The sequence below is a fragment of the Monodon monoceros genome, unplaced genomic scaffold (assembly GCF_005190385.1).
Source record: "Monodon monoceros isolate NGI ecotype Baffin Bay Population unplaced genomic scaffold, NGI_Narwhal_1 Super_Scaffold_5, whole genome shotgun sequence".
NCBI classification, from domain to species: domain Eukaryota; kingdom Metazoa; phylum Chordata; class Mammalia; order Artiodactyla; family Monodontidae; genus Monodon; species Monodon monoceros.
The window spans coordinates 90556980-90577731 of NW_021703782.1; the positions used below are offsets into that span (position 1 = coordinate 90556980).

The following is a 20752-nucleotide window of genomic DNA, read 5'->3' on the forward strand; positions in this document are numbered from 1 at the left end:
ATTTAGTATCCTAATAAGTGACAATCGGTGAAATGTATAAAGGATGTTACATTATGCTAACATAGTAATATACTTAAAGATAACTGCTGTATTTATTAATGATATTTTCAGTTCAACAGGCCAAAGGAGGCAAAAAGTGATATGTCAGCAAAAAATAAGATAAACTGTACAACATGCCCATAAAACATAAATCAGTACAGAAAGAGAAAAGAGGAGAAGGAGAGAAAGAAAGAAGGGGAGGGGGAGAGAGGGACAGAAAAGGGGTTGGCTGAAAACTAAGGAAAATATATAAGGGACAGTTTTAGAACTCACACACATTTAAATTTAAAGTAAAAGTAAAATGGTGTTTATCCAGCACCGCAGGGGAAAGTGTCATTACCAAATATTACCAGTTCCTACTCAGGACAAGTAGACTGTGGTTAAACATATGCTAGAAATATTAGGAGAAATGGAACAGTTACCAGAAGTTTAGAGATTTCCTGGGAATTATAATTACTTAATTGCAGTAATTTGCTATTAGAAAACCTCAAGGCTTATTTGGAAAGTTAAAGGATAAAAATTTGTCAACTATGAACTTGTTTCATTGTAAAAATCCTAGTTGCTTTTGTGGTTGGAAGGAAGGAAGGAAGGAAGGAGAGAGGGAGGGAGGGAGAGAGGGAGACAGACAGAGAGAGAGAGGATTTTTTCCTGCAGACTTTCTTCCATAGTTAGCTTGTATACTGACAAAATAATAGAGTCTTTGGCAGATCTCTTTCAACCATAATGTGAGGTTTTCTTTGACTTTTAATTAAAAAAAAAAAATCTACAGCTGGTATTACACAACACACATGGTTTCTGAGTTTCAAATAGGTCCTAGTCAAATTCTCTTCTCATCAGTGAAACATTAGGTTGATGAACACTGCTCTCCCAATTCCTCTGGTCTAAGAGGCTTTCATCTACTGTGAAATTCTGAGAGTCAACCCGATGGAGCATATAAAACCTATAACTCACAGTGTATTTCCTGTAGCACTTAAGTTATGAGGACTACGACTCCCAGGATGCAATGCTGGACACGCCCCATCCCCTCCCTACCACCACACTCAAAGCATCTGTTTTCTAGGACTCTCAGCCTCTAAGTGGATGCAGATGTATGTACAATTGGGGTGCAATGAGGATGGGATGTGTGTGTGTGTAGCTTGAGGGAATGGGGAACCAGCAGACTGGCTTCTTAAAAACATCACTCAGTAAGGGAAGATTTTAAACTTTCAGATTGCCATAGACCTTAGGTTTTTCAGTAAGGGTATAAAGAATGGGGAGGACTCACAATTTTTTAAAAAGTCATCTTTTAGCCAGGCATGCTTGTTCTGTTCCCAGTGATGTAGCAGAGGGAGGCCAACAAATTTTTATTTTTTGCAAAGTTCCACTGAAATTGCAAAGTCATTGCAGTTTATGGGAGTTTCTGGCAATAGGCTGACCTTGACCGTCAGACCTAGTTTCACTGTCATTCTAAGTTTTCATCTTTTGCTTTTGTTTATGGCTTCCAGTTTTTTCACTGCTGGAAAACTGTACTTGGTAGGGATGTTAGAACTATTTGAAAAATAGAACTCTAATCTTTATATTTCTAGTTAAACCAGTTGTTCTCAATGGGTGGTCCCTGGACCAAGCAGAATCAGCATCACTTGAGAACTAGTTAGAAATGCAAATTCTCAGGCCCCACACCTGACCTGCTGAATTAAAAACTCTGGGGCTGGGGCCCAGCAATCTATGTTTTAACAAACCCTCCATGGTGACATTTGAGAACCAAAATTAGTCATACTTTAGAATCACCTGGGGGAACTTCAGAAGAAAACCAGAAAACTTAAATCAGAATATCTGGGGGGGCAGAGACTGGGTTTCAGTATTTTAAAAATACTGATGTAAATGTGCAATGATTCTAGTATGCAGCCAGAGTGGATAATCACTCATGAAGATCTTCAAACTGTAGGGAATGAACGTTACAATTCAGAGGTTGTATTTTTAGAGTTTCAAGGAATGTTAGCTAAGACCTCATTTTATACCCAAGGAATCTAAGTTCCTAGTTGAGATGTATTTCTATCATATCATGTGGCCACATGGTTACAAATGTTGAGGGCTGGGACCAAGTCTTGTGCTTCTTGTGTGCTCCTAACGGTACCAGCACGGTGTTTATATTATGGGTATTTACACTTAAGTATTGACTGGCCGAATAGAAGGAAACTCTCTATGAAGAGACAGTTATTTACATTCTTTGCATGCAGTAGACATATGGTTTTGCTAAAAAGATTCCACTCCTCCATGCGTAGAACCTAGGAGGCTTGAAAAGAAAGTGATGTCTAAGACTTAACCTCCACAAGCAGAAATGTCCACGGCTCCTCTCTTCACTGTTGAAGTATTTTCTGGACATACGAGGCATCCCCGGGAACCAAACGCTGGCTGATAGCTGCCCAGTGGACAAGATTCGCAGGTCTCAAGCCCATTTGATGAGTAGGTGCCTTGTTTACACTGAGCTAAAACGAAAAATGTAACATGGTTAATAACGATGACATCAGCTATACAAAATTAGCACTGTGTACAATAGGATTTTCCACATTTTAATTTACTTAGGATAGAATGAGGGTCACGAAGAACTCCAAGCATACATGTCATATTTTAGACTCGCCGTACTTCTGTATACTAAGTCTTAGGCTCATTTCCAGTTACTTGTATTATGACCTAGCACGGTGTCTGACACATAGAAAATGTCGACAAAGAGTTTTTGGGTGAAGTTAGAAATCTGCACCTCAGAAAGGCACACTCATAAGATCAAGCTGTTACGGGGAAGCTTGTTTTTGTACAAGTTCTCAGCTTGTACACTGTTCCCTTGAGTGACTGAAAACCCCCGAATGAGCTAGAGTCTCATGACTATGCTGGCACCTTTTTTCCCTCTAAATAAGAACTGGCCCTCTTACCTCCTCCTGCCTGCAGACACCATTTCATTTGAGGGTTGGCAGAGAGGAAGTAAAAGTAGTCTTAGCATCAGGCCCAGAGAGGTTAATTAAGCAACTTTCCCAAACTCATAGCAATGGTTTTGTAGTAGAGCGGGCTTAGGACCAGATTCCCCAATTCCCGGTGCACTGTCCTTTCCTCCTGCCCTTCTCCTCCGGATGACTCTCATTTTCAGCGCTGCTAACATTTTTAGTGCATTTGCAATCACCTAGCACTGCTCTCAAGTTTACATGTCATGAAGTACCCACACCTGCATTGGCAGCAATAGGCAAGGAGGAACAATTCTGCAATTCCTTCTTTTAGGTGTGTCTTACTGTAACTTTAAATGTGAAAGAAAATGTTTCCATCAGGAATGTTCATTGAGAATAACAGTAACAATATTTTGAAAGGACTGGATATTTTAGTAGCAAGAATAGGTGCATATGGGTCTGTAGTTATTCATTTCCAAGTAGAGTGAATCTCATCATATCAAATATTATTCTAACAAAAAGCAGCCTACTGCTTGCTAAGAGCCATGAAAGTCCTTTCCACCAATTAAAGTGAGATTCACTAAAACACCCAGGTTCATTGATGAATGTGGATTCGAGTTCTTGACAGTGGAGTTTGACTTAGAGCAATGGACTGTTGCAAAAGGAAAGATAAATGGACTTCTCTAAAGTGAGGGAAACAATTCAGGTAACAGTTTGCAATTAAAAGAAAGAAAAAAATCAATTAATGAAATTGCTTTTGGTAATGCTCATATTTCATCCTATTTGCCATTGAGATTTTATAACTGGAAACAAAATTTAGGCTTCTGGTCAAAATGAGCTCTAAGCCCCTACCTTTACATTCCGAGCTACTTCTTGAATGGAGATATTCAGTGTAAGTTCCAGTTGGACAGGGTTTGCACTCAAGCTGCCCTTCTTCATCTTGATAGGAGCCCAACAAGCAGCTTTCACAGACAGAATTCTCCAGAGAATAGTAGGTTCCCAAAGGGCAACTGACTGAAAACGAGCAGGAAACACTGAATATAGCATGGAATGTGCTTTTTCCCTAAGGCATGAGAGTAATAAAGCCTGCTTCCAGATACTATTGTTTATGGGTTAAATTTTACTGCCAGAGGCTTACTCACCTGATAAACCTTCCAGAAATGTATTCCTCTAAACCAACAGTAGATTCTTTTTTTTTTTTTTGAGAAAATGCAAATTCTTGTTGACCAAGCTTAGTGTTATATGATGGTGGCTTTGAAGTGTGGGTTAAAGTTCTAATAAACAAGATTATTCTGGAAACACACAGTTCACGGAAGAAGAGGATAAAACAATGAATGTTTAGGTTAATTTAGGGCTTCGAGATATGAAAAATGATTTCATAGCTGTTCTTCTGAATGGTTTCCCTTATGAAATTGAGTGTCCCTTATAGCATTATTTCTAGAAATAAAAACAGGCAAAGGTGGTGAGCCTAAAAAAAGTGAGTTAAGTCGACCCTTGTCTCTGATCGCAGGAATTACTGCCCACTGAAGGCAAGTCTGAGGCATCCTCAGACCCAAAGGCTCCGAGGAAACAGGCCAATTTTAGAACCTTCCTTCCTTGAAGATTTGGTCTACTATTTGGACGCCTGGAGTGCAGAATTTCTGAGACCAAAGTGGGATGTTAAATTCACTGAAAGGCTGCTATCGAAGTTAGTATTTTTATAGAGAGGACACTTGAAAGAATCACTTGGGTGATTCTGAGGTGTTAAGGTATGTAAGAATTACCTGGCAACTTATTACATTTCAGATTCCAATGCCCTAACCCCAAGGGGTCAGATGCATCCGTTTTGGGATGGGGCCTTAATCAAGCTGCATTTTGAAAGCACTTCGGGGTATGCTGACACAGGTAGTCTGAAGACCACATGGAGAAATGCAAAATGCTGGCCAAGGCAATTCCTGATTTTCACTCACAGGTTGAGAAAGAAACAAGAGGAGGCTCGGAAAGACAACGTTAATGTTCTTTTGATGGACTGCGTTTATCACACTGTGAAAAACTCAACTGAGCTCTGGGAATAGCAATAAGAACTGTTGAGTTTCCGACCAGGACACAAGAGCCCCAACCTACAGAGGGGTTAACAGAAGACTCGCGTCAGTTGGTTCCACTGAGTGTACAGAGTTTGGTCAGAGGAGATCCCGCCATCCATAAATGATGACTTATTAGGGAAAGAGACTGGAACTGATCCAGATTGTGACAGTCTAAATTAGGGGTAAAAGCTAAGGGACTCGGGGGAGGGAGAATGGGGAAGGGAAGTTTAATGGGTCTGGGGTCTCCTTTGGGAGTGATGAAAATGTTCTGGAATTGTGATAGAGGTGACGGTTGAACGACATTGCAATTGTACTAAATACCACTGAATTGTATACTTTTTAAAATAAATTTATTTATTTATTTTTGGCTGTGTTGGGTCTTTGTTGCTGTGCACGGGCTTCCTCTAGTTGCGGCGAGTGGGGGCTACTCTTCTTTGCGGTGCGCGGTTTTCTCAATGCGGTGGCTTCTCTTGTTGCGGAGCACAGGCTCTAGGCGCGCAGGCTTCAGTAGTTGTGGCACGTGGGTTCAGTAGTGGTGGCTTGCGGGCTCTAGAGCACAGGCTCAGTAGTTGTGGCGCATGGGCTTAGTTGATCTGTGGCATGTGGGATCTTCCCAGACCAGGGATCGAACCCGTGTCCCCTGCATTGGCAGGCGGATTCTTAACCATTGCGCCACCAGGGAAGTCCCTGAATTGTACACTTTAAAATGGTTCACTTTATGCTATGTGAATTTCATGTTGGCTGCCTGGGTGGGAATCTCGGCTACACCACTTACTGTCTTAAATGGTAAGACTTACTGGGTAAGTTCTTAGCCTCCCTGGCTTCAGTTTTCTCATGTATAAAATGTACTTAATAAGAATGGTACCTCATACAGTAGCTAAACAGGATTAAACACATGAGACGGGCTCAGCCAGCACACCTGAGTGGTCAGAAAGTATGAGTTTCTGTTATTGGAGTTGCTGCTGAAAGCTGTGAGGTCTAAAGATCTATAAATAAAACTAAGATTTGAGTCGCTCACCTAAAATAATTTTCTTGTCGTGACCAATAGTGGTTATCTAGACTTCTGAGACACTAAGCATGTAACAATAAGAAAATGTAGCTTTCATCACAATATCCCTTTACAGTTGTAAAATGACTCTATCCATGTCATTTGACCCAATAGGCACCAAATATTTTTGATTACAGGGAGAAGTCTTACCACACATACGCCCTCTCAGCATGGAGCCTGGTCTGCAGAAGAGGAAAGCCTTTTCGGTTTCTAAGGAATTGCTGTCAGCTACAAGCATTTCAGATGCAAGATGAAAGGAATACATGGGCTCCTTAGTAAGGGTCCTTTTCAGTCGATTTGTGATAGTTTCCAATGTCTTAATGAGTCGTTGCTGATTTTCCAGTTCAAGGGTATCATTTCTTTCATCGGGTAAGGGCACACTAGCTGAGATAAAAACGAAACAAGAGAAAACATAACACACACACATGGTGTTGCAGGAAGCCATTTGTACTGAGCTTTTACCAAAGAGAAAAAGCATATTAAAAATCTTCCAGGAAAAATAAACTGAAACTTAAACACCACTTACTGAGCAACTAGTACCTGGAGAATATTAAGAACAACACGATTTGTTTTAATCTTTCTCTCCTATGATGGATCTACATCACCCTTTTCTGGAGTTCTTCATGATCACATATTAAATTCCTGCAAACTCTCGCTTTTTAAAAACACACCGTAGTTCATCATGCCAAGATGAGCACAAAGCAGGGGGCTTGTTGCTATGGGAACTATAAAATACATCTGTGATATTAAGAAAAAAATGACAAAACTTGGTTGATTGTGCTTGCCCTGATTTTCAGTTCCAGGGTCATTTCCTAATAATGATAACAAATAGAAAATTTGAAAAACAGGTCTCCAACCAAGAATTTCTCACTATATTAACCTTTTCAAATAGAGAGTCTATCCTTACCTGTGATGTTAAAAATTAACTTAATTTTGTGGTCAGATAATGGGGCACTTCTTTTAATCCGTGAAGATCTGGCTTTGCCAGCGCCCGTGGGTGTTTCTCGCACAGTGTCCAGGAAGTCATCATAAGAGTAATCCAGCCTGTTAGCTGCACCCCAGCCGACAGGTCCTGGACAGTTGGGGCAGAGAGACAAAAGATGTTACAGTTGCACCTTTATCAGCGTTTAGGTTCTAATGTTAGTCCACAAATCAAACTGTCCTTGATCATTGCTTAAATTGCCCATAATATACCATATACAAGGTTTCGTCTGTAATATCATATTGTAGCTTTAGGCGCTTTATATTAAGTTTAGATTACCAATGAATTCTATTAAAAGTATAAAGCAAAGTCTCTGTAGAGCTATACAGGCATTTAAAACATTCTATCCTTGACCTGATAATAAATTACCTTAACTTTAGAGGAAATGGGAGGAGGTACAGATTTTAATCAATTCCTATTTCCCTTCAGGGTTTGCTCCATTCTTGCTTTTTTATATCAGTGTTATAAACTTAATGCATGTAAACAGATTTCCTTTTGTGAAGATTGTTCAAGTATCTGCATATCTGCATTATATTTCAAAGGTGGGGGTAGTTTCTGAGGGCAGCATGTAAGTTAAATGATTGCGTAGTTAGGAAACTATGCTGGAGGCAGCACGGCTGCACGTGATTCTTTAGATGCCCTCCATATCACTGTGATCAACCACAAGGATTCAGACTGTGGCTTCTCATATACGTTGTACAATCTTAGTCAAACTCCTTCCATCTCTCTGAATCTCAGTTTCTTTGTGTCTAAACTGAGATAACTGTGCTTACCTCATAGGTTTGTCTGTGGAATAACTGAGCTGATTTATGCAAACTGGCTCATATTTGACTCATTCTAAAACCTCAGTGATAGTAAATGATATTAATATTGGTCTAGCCATACTGTTGTTGTTGCTTAGTTAGGTGTGTTAAACATCAAATTCTATTTATACAGACTTGTCCACTTGAGTAAGTTGGTTTTTGAGGGTTTTTTTTTTTTTTTTTTTAGCTTAATTCATGTTTTGGGCCATTAAAAAGAACTGGGATCAATATTTTTGTTTTTCACTTAAACATTTGTCCCACAAGTGTCATGTAGCCATTATGTTGATAGAAAAAAAAAAAACAGATTAGCAAAGAGAAAAATATAAAAGATTACTTATAATTCCATCACATGGAAATAACGACTGTAACATTTTAGGCAAGAATTTTTTCTATGAATATATAAACACACACATACACATTTATGCATAGATACATATATATATATATATATAGCTAGAATAAAAATAAACACACTGCACTTTTAATAAAATGAGATCATACTATATGTATATTATTTGGTAATCGTTTTTCAAATTTTTTCAAAAATATATTATAATATTTCTGTGTCAAATGGTTTCACAATATTCTCTTCTATAGCTATACTACAAACTAAGCAGGTTTCTATCTTCAGACTTTTAGGTTATTTCAAAATTTTAGAACATCCTTGTACATACACTATTTCATAAAGTATAAGACACCATCAATGAGAAGACACATCCCAATTTCAGAGATGCCCAAATGAAAAGTGTACATCTTAGAATTTATAAAATGTGGTACATGTTTGTACATTAGCATGACTTTTATCTTGAGAAATATCCTTAGAAGTGGAATTTCTGGGTCTGAGCATTTTTAATCCTTTAGATACATATCGTCAAATGCCCTTCAATGTCTCCTCTACACACAATATATGAATATGATTTTTTTCCCCTGACACCCTTGCCAACTCTGGGTGTTATGATTCTTATTCAAATTTGTTAATCTGACAGGTCAAAAATGGCATCTCATTTTAGTTTTCATTTGAATTACATGATTATTATAAGATCAAACAATTTTAATATATTTATTGGCCCTTGATTTTCCATACATTATGACTTGTCAAGGTGTTATAACCATTACACTGATCTTGTGACTCTGTTGTGAGGACACTCAAGGAGGAAGGGTTGTCTCTTAGGATCACTTGTACCACATGCCATCTGGATCCTTCTAGAATGACAAACATCACCCATCTCAAAGCCTCATGATGACAACTGACTCCCTCTGTGTGTATCCCTGCACCCCTGCAACCTACCTCAACAATCTGGGGGTTGAGGGAAACCTGGGTCATGTGTGACAGAAGAGGCATTGTTATTCTAGATGTGCCACTGCCAGCTCCCCTGCCAATGCCACCTTGTGTTTTTCTATCTAAAACTTTAATGTCAAATATGTTCACTGAGAAGTTGTACATAATAGTTAAAATTGGAAAACAACTTAAGCCTACCAATAGGAAATTGTTTATATAAATTATGGCAAACTGACTCATAAAATAATATGTAGATATTAAAATTGTATTGAAGTATAATATTTATGACATAAAAATGTCCTGAATAAAATCTTACCTAAAACTTCACGTTTACAAAATAGTATGGGTCAGCATACATACGCATGTACAGTTACATGTTCATTAATATATTAACAGAATTATTTCTGGGATTGCAGGTTATCTCAATATCGTTCTTTAGCATTTTTCAAATTTTTGCAATAAACATATATGCACAAATAACATTTTTAAATTTAAAAATCTAAAGCGACATTCAACATCACTCAGTGCTGAATCACTAAAAACACGACTAGTGTCAGAAACAAAAAGGATGTCTGCTGTCATGTGAATTAATACTGTCTCAGATAACCTTCTAAGCACTTTATTTATACTTGTACTTCCTCATTTAATCCTTACAATGGCTCTATGAGTTCAGTACTCTTATATACCCAATTTACAGGTGAGAAAATGGAGGCACAGAGTGGTTTGAGAACTTGGGCTCAAGACCACACACCTAGTTGGTGGGGAAGCCAGGATTCAGACCTTACTAGTTGCTTGTAGAGTTCATGTGCTTTAAACACAACACTATTTTGTTATCACTATTATATCTTAAAACATTACTCTGCAAGTTCTGGACAGTTTTATAAGAATGAAATAAAAATAATTACTGGAAAGGACAATTTTGCTAATTGAGAGACACAATTGAAATCTAGAAATCTGAAGACAGTAAGCTAAATGGTCAGTTGGACCAGCCAAAAAAAATCACATAGCACACTTTGGAGTAACTTTAATAAAAGTTATATGTCAATTATATTTCAAAAAAAAAAACAAACAAGAAAAAAGTGTTCAGACTCTACATAAAGAAAACATCAGAATTCCACTTGAAGGTATATTAGACTTGAATAAATGGCTTACTTGCAATTTAAGTTAAATGCCATATAAAAATTGTTGTTAGTACTTTATAGTTATTACTATTCTCTTCTAAGATCTCATATGAATATTTGAATTTTACAATCATAATGTGACTTAGTTTTCTTAGTTTTTATCATCGTGAGATGATAAGAAAATTCTTTCTTCTGAAAGAATTTATTTGATACCCCAAATGTAATATATTTATAAAGATCATTAAGCACAGTATCAAGTTATCCAGTCATCCTAAAATACTTGATGAATAAATGAATGAAAGATCATTTTTCCAGTTTGCCCCACTCTTCTGGAATGATTTTCTTAGTCTGCAGATCAGTTTTGCCAACTACCCACACTAAATAATTTCATTACCAATTGCAAAGCCATTTTCATACTCATAATTATATTCGAGGCAGTATTTTTTGGTCAGGTCCTCCAGTCTGCAGTCAATGTCATCAGCGTCACTACAAAATGATGGGACCTGCAAATAAAAAATGAAGAGGACAAAATGTACTTCACATCTGGGTGCGCCTTGGATAAGCCCTTTGCTCCTCTGGCCTTCACCTCTCCATCAGCAGGAGGGAAGGGAGGGCCCTAGAGCTCTGTCTGCCCTTAAAAAGGCTCCTGACCCTCCTCCATGCCCTCCCCTACTTCCTCTAAGTGCCTGTGGACCACCAGGATTAGCCTCATGCCTTTTCTTTCGGTTTATATCACTTACCACAAGAAAACCAGGACTCTTGGGATATCTCTTGTCTCTTAACTTTCACCCCATTTGGCTTTTTTAAAATTGAAGTGCAGTTGATTTACAACATTTTATTAATGGCTCTTTAGATCCTTTTCTCTGACCCTATCTCCCACCCTTCTCCAAGTCCTCAAAATCTTCCTCGATGCCCTCTGAAACACAGTCAGTAATCAGCCAATCTCCTATTATTATTATTATTATTATTTTTAACCTCCTCTCTTTATGTTCTCTTCATTTTTGCTCTCAATGAAACCTGACTTCCTAGTTTTCTTAGGTGGTGGGCATGGAGGAAGTGTCCTCCTCACTCTTTATTGCTGTTTCCAGATCACGCTCCCATGAACCTCCTTGAAGCCTCACAGTTTTGAAGCTCCTGCAATCAACTATACCACACACTGACCCTCCTTGTGGCCATCACCTACAGCCCTCCCCCACTCTGAGTCACCCTCTCATTCCGAGAGCGCTTGGTAACCGTCCTTGTTACAGCCCTCGGTGATTTCTGCATCCACCCAGCTGATCCTTCTATCACCTTGGAGTCTCACTTCCTCTTCCTCTTCTGTCTTCCAGCTCTATTTTTTTTTTTTTTTAAAAGAAGATGTTGGGGGTAGGAGTTTATTAATTAATTTATTTATTTTTGCTGTGTTGGGTCTTCGTTTCTCTGCGAGGGCTATCTCTAGTTGTGGCAAGCGGGGGCCACTCTTCATCGCGGTGCGCGGGCCTCTCACTATTGCGGCCTCTCTTGTTGCAGAGCGCAGGCTCAGTAGTTGTGGCTCATGGGCCTAGTTGCTCCAGGGCATGTGGGATCCTCCCAGACCAGGGCTCGAACCTGTGTCCCCTGCATTAGCAGGCAGATTCTCAACCACTGCACCACCAGGGAAGCCCCCAGCTCTACTTTGTCACTTGACATACATGAGACATACACTTGAGGGTATGTCTCATGATCATACCCTCAGACCTCATTGTTACCAGTAACTGCACCTTCTCCTACTCCCAAGAATCCAACAATTCTTTGACTTCATCAGAATCTATAATCCACTGATGCTACCCACCTTCTCACTGTCTCTCAGCTCCTGATGTCTTCACTTCCTTATTTGCCCATCTTGGATCCCATGGTCTACCACCATGAATTACTCCCGTGCATGCACCCTCCTCAATATGTTTACCTGGAGGACCTTTAACCCTGGTTAAATTCATTGCTCTGCTTTCTCCACATTTGCGCCCACATGCTCAACTATAGCTCAGGAGAAAACACAATGCTGCTTACTGCCAAGCCTACTACATTTCCCTAGAATATTCATTTATGCTCTCCTAGAAAATTATTTTATACCATGTTCTGTTTTCTCAAAGCTCCAGCAACTCCTCCCCATCCACACTCCAGGCTGATCATTCTGCATCTTTTTTCACAGATCAAATAGTCACAAAAGGTCCTTCCTTCACACACTTACATCACCATGTGGACTCACTCCTGTATCTATGCTCCTGTACACTCTGCCTCCTTGATGCCTCGCTTTCTCTCACACTCTGTATCAAATCTACTACTACTACTACATCTACTTTCAGAATCTATCCAAAATCTAAGCCACTCAACTCTGTTACAGATACAAATATATATATATATATATATATATGTCATCATTTCCTGCCTTCAAGACATTCAATACAGTTAAATGCATCGTTTTGCTTTCTTGGAATCACTGAAAGAGTCCTAAACGAAAACACATGAAAAAGAAAATCCTTTAAATGTTCAATGATCTCCTCATCATAAAAGAAATACAGTCTACAATGGCATTTTTGTCATACTTTAAATAACAAAGCAGACATTCTCAAACCACATGGACCCTAAGCTTCCCTTTCTGACTTGGAGTGTTTTAAAAAATTCAAAGTGCTTTAACACAGATTTACATATAATTCACTCCAGAAGTCCAAAATCCTATGAATAATTCTAAATATGAGGAGCAAGTTTGGGTCACAAAGAAGAAGGGAATCATCGGGACAAAGAATTTTTGTTGCAGGTGACCCAGAGAGGTTACAAAAAACTCAACAGCGAGCATCCTTTCAAATACGGGAAACAACACAGGAATGCTACTGACATACCATTTTCCCCAAGGTGGTCTCAAATGCTTCAGAAAACTTCTTCAACAGATCCGTGTCATCACAACGAGTTGCTTTGTACAGCATCTCAAAGGACTTGAACCCATGATTTGCAAAACGTTTTACTGGAAAATGTTGGAAAAAACAGCTCCAGTTGGTTAGTGTTTTCAAAACAACGATTTAATTTTCTGTGGAATAACTGTAACTTGGTATTTTAATCCTGACATGATTTTTGGGATTGTTATAAAAACAAAAGATGACAGTTAAGGAACGTTTCCAGGCATTAATTGATCATAATAAACCATGAGCCAAGCAGCTCTGTACCCAGTTACCTGGTGATAAGTTTGCTTTGATATATTATTCTTTGCCTTCCAATCATATTAAAAAATGAATATTTAAGAGAAAAAGAGATATAAAAATTCTCCTCATTATATTCCTGGGAATCTTTGAAAAATCCTAGCTGGATCAAAGATATTATAATTTATATTTATGTAAACTTATAACTTATATGTTTATATTATATTTGCAACCAACAGACATTGAAAAATTTCTGAATATTATGTGAAATTCTATTTCTTGAAAGTGTAATTTCACAAAGATAAATTTTTCCTTGGATCAGAAGCTTAGAATTTAGACTCAGCAAGATGTCTCGGAATATTCAGAGACGATGTCTCCTAATAGCATCAGCATTAAAATCCTATTGCCTAGGGTTTCCCTGGTGGCGCAGTGGTTGAGAGTCCGCCTGCCGATGCAGGGGACGCGGGTTCGTGCCCCGGTCCGGGAAGATCCCACCTGCGGCGGAGCGGCTGGGCCCGTGAGCCATGGCCTCTGAGCCTGGGCGTCCGGAGCCTGTGCTCCGCAACGGGAGAGGCCACAACAGTGAGAGGCCTGCATACCGCAAAAAAAAAAAAAAAAAAAAAAAAATCCTACTGTCTAAATCTTTGATAGAGGTGAGTGATATCACTTTTATTTGCTTCCCAAATTTGGGGAAAAAAATAGCTCAAGTAAGTGGGCTTTACTGTTTTTCTAAGACACTGGCATTTAAACTTCACCTACAGTACTAGATCAAAGATTCACTCCAGAAAATATTATTTACACTAGACAAAGATATTGGGTTATTTTTATAATAATATATAAGATTACAGAATAGCTCTAAATCTAAATCACTTCTAAAGAGAACGTGACTGATCTCTCACTGCATCACGTATATTGGCTCTTACTTTAAACGTAAGCTCTTCTAAAGACTGTAAGACTATACTTTATAAGTTGAAGTTTACAAGTCAAGAATGACATGCTGACAAGTCTCTTCGGATAATTCTGGTAAATGAAAATGAGAGCGCCAAGATGGTTTTGCCATAAACTGAATCTTATCCTATAGCAATCCGATACATAGCAAGACTCTGGGGGGCTAATATCTTAAGTCAAGGGACAAGCATTTCTCTTCTCTGCAAACACTTCAAATTCACGGCACCGTTTTCCACTCACCAAACCGAATCCCTATATTAAAGCAATTTTTCCCTTCAATGTTTAGAAATTTATACACATAGGCAGACAAATACATATTCACACATACGAAAGGAGTCCAGAAAATAATCAGAACTTACTAGCGCAGTCTGGCCATTCAGTGGAATACGGTGGCTTCCAGATACCATCTTCATAAGCACAATAGTACTTGTCAGTAGAGCCTTCTGTGAAATCATAGCCCTCTAGGCAACTTAATGTGCAGTTAACTCCAGCACTATCTTGACTACATAGAAAATCCCCATTTACAGGTGTAAACGGAACTTCACAGGGGGAACCTGCGTAAAAAAAATTGTATTACTCATATACAGTGGTATAAGAAATACAAATTAAAATCCAGGAGTCTAAGCTGAATTTTGAAAAGGATTCCTCCCATCCACCACTACTCCTAGAAAAACTCTCACAGTACATCCTTAGTGTGGGATTGTTGCAAAGTCTGCTTTTTGATTCCTAGGTGGGTACAGTTAAAAAACTGTACCTATGTGTAATTATGGGTAATTAATTACCTCTGTGTAACTGTGCATATTTTATGAAAAGATAAAGTACTTCTGATTTGCGAGTTATTTTTGGCATTCCTTTAAGAAAAATGAAAACCAGGTAACATTACATAGGAAATAACATTTTCTGAATCTGTCTCCTCAAGCATTCAAAATAGGATCATGACAACAATACTTTACAACTTTGGAGAAAATGTTAATAAGTCGTTAATTAAAGACTACCCCAGAAGAAAATATTTCTATTTACCATGAAGTGAAGGAATAATGGTCAGAAATCTCAGTAAAACCTGTCAGTATTCTAACTTTAAACACCTACTGCTCATGGACTATTTTCTTTCACAAAATAGAGCGCAACGGCGATTACATATATCAAGTTCAACTAGATTTTTGGAGGCTTATGCAGAGTATACCTTTTATGATAATGTGGATGTCACATGTTCTGTTATTGCCTGAGGCGTCAGTGGCTGTGTACCGCACTACCGTCTCCCCGTGAGGGAAAAGGTCTCCTGGTGTATGACTTCTGGTGATGGCCAACACAGCCCCTAGAAAGGAAAGGAGCGGAAACAAGGAATCCAATTTGAGGATTATTGCGTGCAGTCACTTTATTTGATTTGAATTTTCATTTTCTGTTTATTCAAACCAGCTGGGCATTCTATTTGTACTGATTTGGCCGCTAGTAGAAAATAAAGGATATAGTTTTACGCTATAACACAGAAATTGTTGACTCAAAAACCTATTAAATTAAGGCATTCTTACTAAATAAATTATTTTCCTTGAATAGGTCAGTCTCTGTGAATACCGGAAATTTCATTAAGAAATCTATTTAACTTGCATTCTTATTGCTTTTGGGGTTTTGGTCAAAGTTTTAAAGTGAACTTCAGCTATATTAGCCCATTTTTTTCTGTTTTCCCATGAATTTTTATGACTTTTTTGACAAACGTTTAAGACCTGAGTATGAAAACATAGAACTGCGTTAGATTTACCAATAGGATGCATAGCTTATGTCTTTAGGACAACGGAAGCTTAGAGACTCAATGAATTTATTAGAACACTTTCAAATAAAACACCTTGTACACATTTAATAATGTCCACTGAATATTGAATGAAAGGAAACGCCATGAATAGGTAAGATTAATAATGTTAAATCATATATACTTACCCTAGCATTAAAACATATTACCTTATATAATTATTCATTCTATTTAGATGTAATTTGCTTTTCATTTCTCTTTTACCTTTTTGAAAGCTTTTTAAAATAAAGTATAATTTGGCGGTAACATACTGACAACACGACCTCTGCGTTCTCACCTGAGTTGTCCGAGAACTGAGGCTCATCCCAGGTGGCAGCATGCTCCTTCTCGGAGACCTGGACTGGAGGTGGGGATCTGCACCAGTCTATGCTAGGTGGTTCTACATCTAAAGAACATGAAATCAGAGAATGAAGTCACAACTGATGTTCGAAACTGATGAGGAAGGTTGCAAGAGAGAACCAAAGTCTACTTGTGCTGGCAGAGAACCTTGACCTTGTTAGACATAAGGCTGGCCCTGGGGTCCCTTTGATGATGAGGTATGTTTCATCCCTGACCTCAACATCAAAAGAAAAAGCTGATTCTTGTTATACTTCCCTCTGCCTGTTGAAGAAGGAATACCAGATTGCTAAAATCACCATGAGCATAGCAGTGTGAAAGGCAAATTCAGGATACGGTGAGCATTTAATTTGTGAGTTTCGCCACTGGTAGTTGAGCTGACCCACCTAGAAGTGTAGAAAACCTTCCCAGATAATTGGAAGGCGTGAAATGACCAAAGCAGTCATTTCACTGGGATCATTCCCACGATCCTCCTCTTAACGGAAGGGCTGATAGATGCTAAATGGAAGGACCAATGGGCAGAGATCCGAGTCATGCTGTAGAATACGTAAGATGTAAGTGAGGATGTTGTATTGTTGGAAGGCCAGGAGGTTATGTCCATAGATGGGACACTGGAGTCTAAGATTCCTAAGGCTGATAAATTCCAGGTAAAGACAAAGAACAGGGTGTGGACATGGGAATGGGGGGCTACAGTGCAGAGGGGGTGAAAGCCATGGTAGAAATGAAAGAACTGTGAGTCTGTTGCTGGGCACTGTAATCTACACTGAAGGAGGGGTTTGAGGTGGCGGCACGGATAAGCCAGGTTTCAAAGCTCTGACGGAATGTGGTGGAATTTTTAGGATGTCAGTAAAGGACAACAAAGAAGGTGTAAAGGAGGAAATTTTAACATAACTATTAATGTTTACACTTTTGAAATGTCCTTCTATTTGTAACGACATGCCTTTGAGGGACGAATACTACTTTTCTAATTATATAGGTAAGGAATCTGAAACCAGGCAAATTTAAGAGACTTGCCTTAGGTCATTAAGCTGGTAAACTGTAGTCATAGACCTCAAGACTAGGATGATATACTATCAATGACATACGGAAACATATAATTCTGAAATTAAACGAGCTCTACCTCTGGAGAATATATAGATTTTTGTTTTAAGCTAAGTCTTATGAATAAATGTTCAGTTTTTTTCTTTTCCTCATGTTTGTCATTTCCTTAGTACAGGATCTTTGGTTTACTACTTTCCTAGGCTGTAAACTCTGTCAACCAGCAGTGGAGCCTCCTTTGCTCACAGTTAGGTCTCCATGGCCTAGCAGGGCACCTGGCCCATAACAGATGCTCAGAAAAAGTTGCTGAATAAAGAAAAGAATGAAGGAACGCTCATAGGAGGTCAGTGCACTTTGAGAATGCTGAATCAAGCCAATTCATAGTTAAATTTACAAATCCGACAGTATTTACTATTTTCCCGAAAGAAATTGCAGATGAAATAGTTCCAAGATTTTCTAAATTTATCTGATTTTAGCCAAACAGTTTAAAGTTGAAGTTCAGGGACAGGAGAGCAGTAAGACGAGGCCAATGACTGTCAAAGAACTGGAGGGACCAGCCAGATGCATTGTCTCCACGAGGGAGAGAAATTCCATTCAAAGCAAGTGAGGCAGCACTCTGTGGAATGTTAAGCAAAAGCGTTCCTATTTCCTCTCATTTATCATCAAGACACCAACACCCCCCCTCATCTGAGGAAAACAAGAAAATGCAGGCTTTGGAATATTGTCTGTGTCTCTCTCTCTCCCCCTCCCTTTCTCTCCCACTCTCTCTTTCCACCTCCCTCTCCTGTCCCCTCCTCCCTCCCATTTCCTCTCTTTCATAATTTGAAAATTCAGCTAGTGTCTAGCTAGACACTCGAGTACACTTTTGACATTTCATCACGCTGACTCTTCATTGTGAAAAACGAAAACTTGGCAAACTCTTGAATCACATTTTCATGTTTAAAATCACAGCGCCATAAAAACACACCCAACATATTTTTCATGTGACTGATAAAGTTCACGCTTAAAACAACCTTGAAAAAGCAATTAAAAACAACTAAGCACTATGACATGAACTAGACTGACTTTCATATGAGTCTTTTTATCTACTTTCACCAAAACCTATCACTTCTAGGGTAAGAAGCCAGTTTGATACACATTGGTTATTTCAAGAGGTTACGTAAAAGTCTTAAAATGAAATGAATTTAATGTACTGAATTTTAAAATAAACATTAAAAATACATCTGGGACCAAAATACAAAAATGTTAGTATATTTACACAGAGCTTAATGTGTCAGGCACTACCTTGAGCAGTTTGTATATCTTAACTAATCAAAAATCTCACAATAACCCTATAAGTTAATATATTTATTAATTCTATTTCTGGATGAAGAAACTGAGGCACAGAGAGGTGACTGGTTACACTGCCTTAAGTGGGAGAGCTGGCTATGGAGTCAAGCAGTTTGGGTTCAGAGTCTGTGCTCTTGAGTGCTACAGACCACTTCATATATTCTCCACGTATTAAGTCTTGCTGGTGGGTATCTGGTATCTACTGAATTGATTGAAAGCACAAACACCAATTGGGAGATGATGGAGTAAACCAAACCAAAACAATAAAGTAAAATTAAAAAGAAGGAGTGATGTATAGCAGTGGGATGTGAGGATGGAGAGACTGGGACAGATTTCAGAGATACTAAGGAGATGAAACCAGTAGAACCTGATGAGGTATTAGATGTTGGTGATGGAGGGAGAGGAATCAAGAATGACTTCCAGATTTCTGCATGGTAGCTAGGTCTTCACTCCATTTTCTGAGCTAAGAAATATTTTAGGTTTGGGTGAGTCTGAAGTGCCTGTGGGGCATCCACGTGGGAAAGTCGGTAGGCAGTATTATATACTGCTCTGAATTTCAGAAGAGAAATCTGAGCTGGAGATAGAAATCTGGGAGCTGTCAGTTAACAAAATTACCAGGAAAACTAGAGAGAGAGAAAGAGAAGAAGGCCAAGGCCGGAATCCTGGGGACGATCCACATTTGAGAGTTGGTCTGAGGAAGAGAAGCCTAAAAAAGCAATCAAGGAGGAAAAATGAGAATAATGGGGGAAAAAACCCAGAAAGACTGGTGTCAGAGAAGCTATGGAAGGAGGCAGTTTTGATAAAGAGAGCATGGTTAATAATGTAAAATCTATGGAAACATGTCAAATAAGGACTAAAAAGTGTGCAGTAGGATTAGCTCTAGAGATCACCGTAACCTTGATGAAAGTAGTTTCTGTGAGTGAAGGAGACAGAAGCCAGACTTGAGTGACTTTGAGAATAAATGGCAGTTAAGCCAAAAGAGATGGCAACCATTGGGAACTTTTCAAAAGGCTCATATAGGAAGGGGTCAAAGAGACAGAGTGATAATTAAAGGGTACGTAGGTTTCAAAGAGGAAGTGGCTTCAATGACAGAAGGAAGAATCAGTGAGAAAGGAGTTGTTGAAGATAAAGGAGAAGGAAAGTCTTTGGGGGCACTGAATTATTTTCACAAACCTACCCAAGTCATTTGAAGACTTACCAATAACCTTGATATGGAAAGTGCAGCTGGCTTGGTTGCTGGATAGGTCAGTTGCTGTGTACGTGATAGCAACATCTCCAATTGGGAAAAGATAAGGCGGGGTAAAAGCTGGATGAACGTGGATTGACACCTATTGGAGAGAAATATCAGGAAAGTTAAAGTTAATATTAATAGTACTTTTATTATTTTTTGGTTTATATATTATTAGCAAAGAAGTAAAAAAGACACAATATTTTATGTATAGCAAAAAGGAAAAAAAATCAGACATAGTGTTTGGTATACTTCTTTCTAGACTATTTATCTATATAGTTTATAGAGTTGGGATACATATGAAATGTTGTTCCTTTTTTTTTTTTTTTTTTTTCGGTACGCGGGCCTCCCACCGCTGTGGCCTCTCCCGCTGCAGAGCACAGGCTCCAGACGCGCAGGCTTAGCGGCCACGGCTCACGGGCCCAGCCGCGGAGCAGCATGTGGGATCCTCCTGGACCGGGGCACGAACCCGTGTCCCCTGCATCGGCAGGCGGACTCTCAACCACTGCGCCTCCAGGCAAGCCCCCGAAATGTTGTTCCTTTTTTATTAAACATAATATCTTAAAACACTTTTTATGCTCTTACATAGTTTTTAGAACTTATGACTCTTAAATATCTTTATAACCTATATAATAAATACATGGCAATTTTTTAAAAGAAAAATCTATTCAAG

The 20752-nt window shown here is 38.7% G+C and overlaps 1 protein-coding gene across 1 annotated transcript in view; it reads right to left on the reverse strand.

The window, feature by feature from the left end:
- SVEP1 (sushi, von Willebrand factor type A, EGF and pentraxin domain containing 1) overlaps window positions 1-20752 on the reverse strand; it is a 183607-nt gene that overhangs the window by 76773 nt on the left and 86082 nt on the right. The window contains exons 9-18 of the mRNA XM_029202810.1: window positions 20050-20179; window positions 16426-16533; window positions 15528-15659; window positions 14704-14898; window positions 13103-13224; window positions 10642-10750; window positions 6970-7134; window positions 6213-6446; window positions 3804-3965; window positions 2343-2504 (exon numbers count right to left, since the gene is read on the reverse strand). Coding sequence (XP_029058643.1) covers window positions 2343-2504; window positions 3804-3965; window positions 6213-6446; window positions 6970-7134; window positions 10642-10750; window positions 13103-13224; window positions 14704-14898; window positions 15528-15659; window positions 16426-16533; window positions 20050-20179 — 1519 coding nt within the window. The remainder of the gene's footprint in view (window positions 1-2342; window positions 2505-3803; window positions 3966-6212; window positions 6447-6969; window positions 7135-10641; window positions 10751-13102; window positions 13225-14703; window positions 14899-15527; window positions 15660-16425; window positions 16534-20049; window positions 20180-20752) is intronic.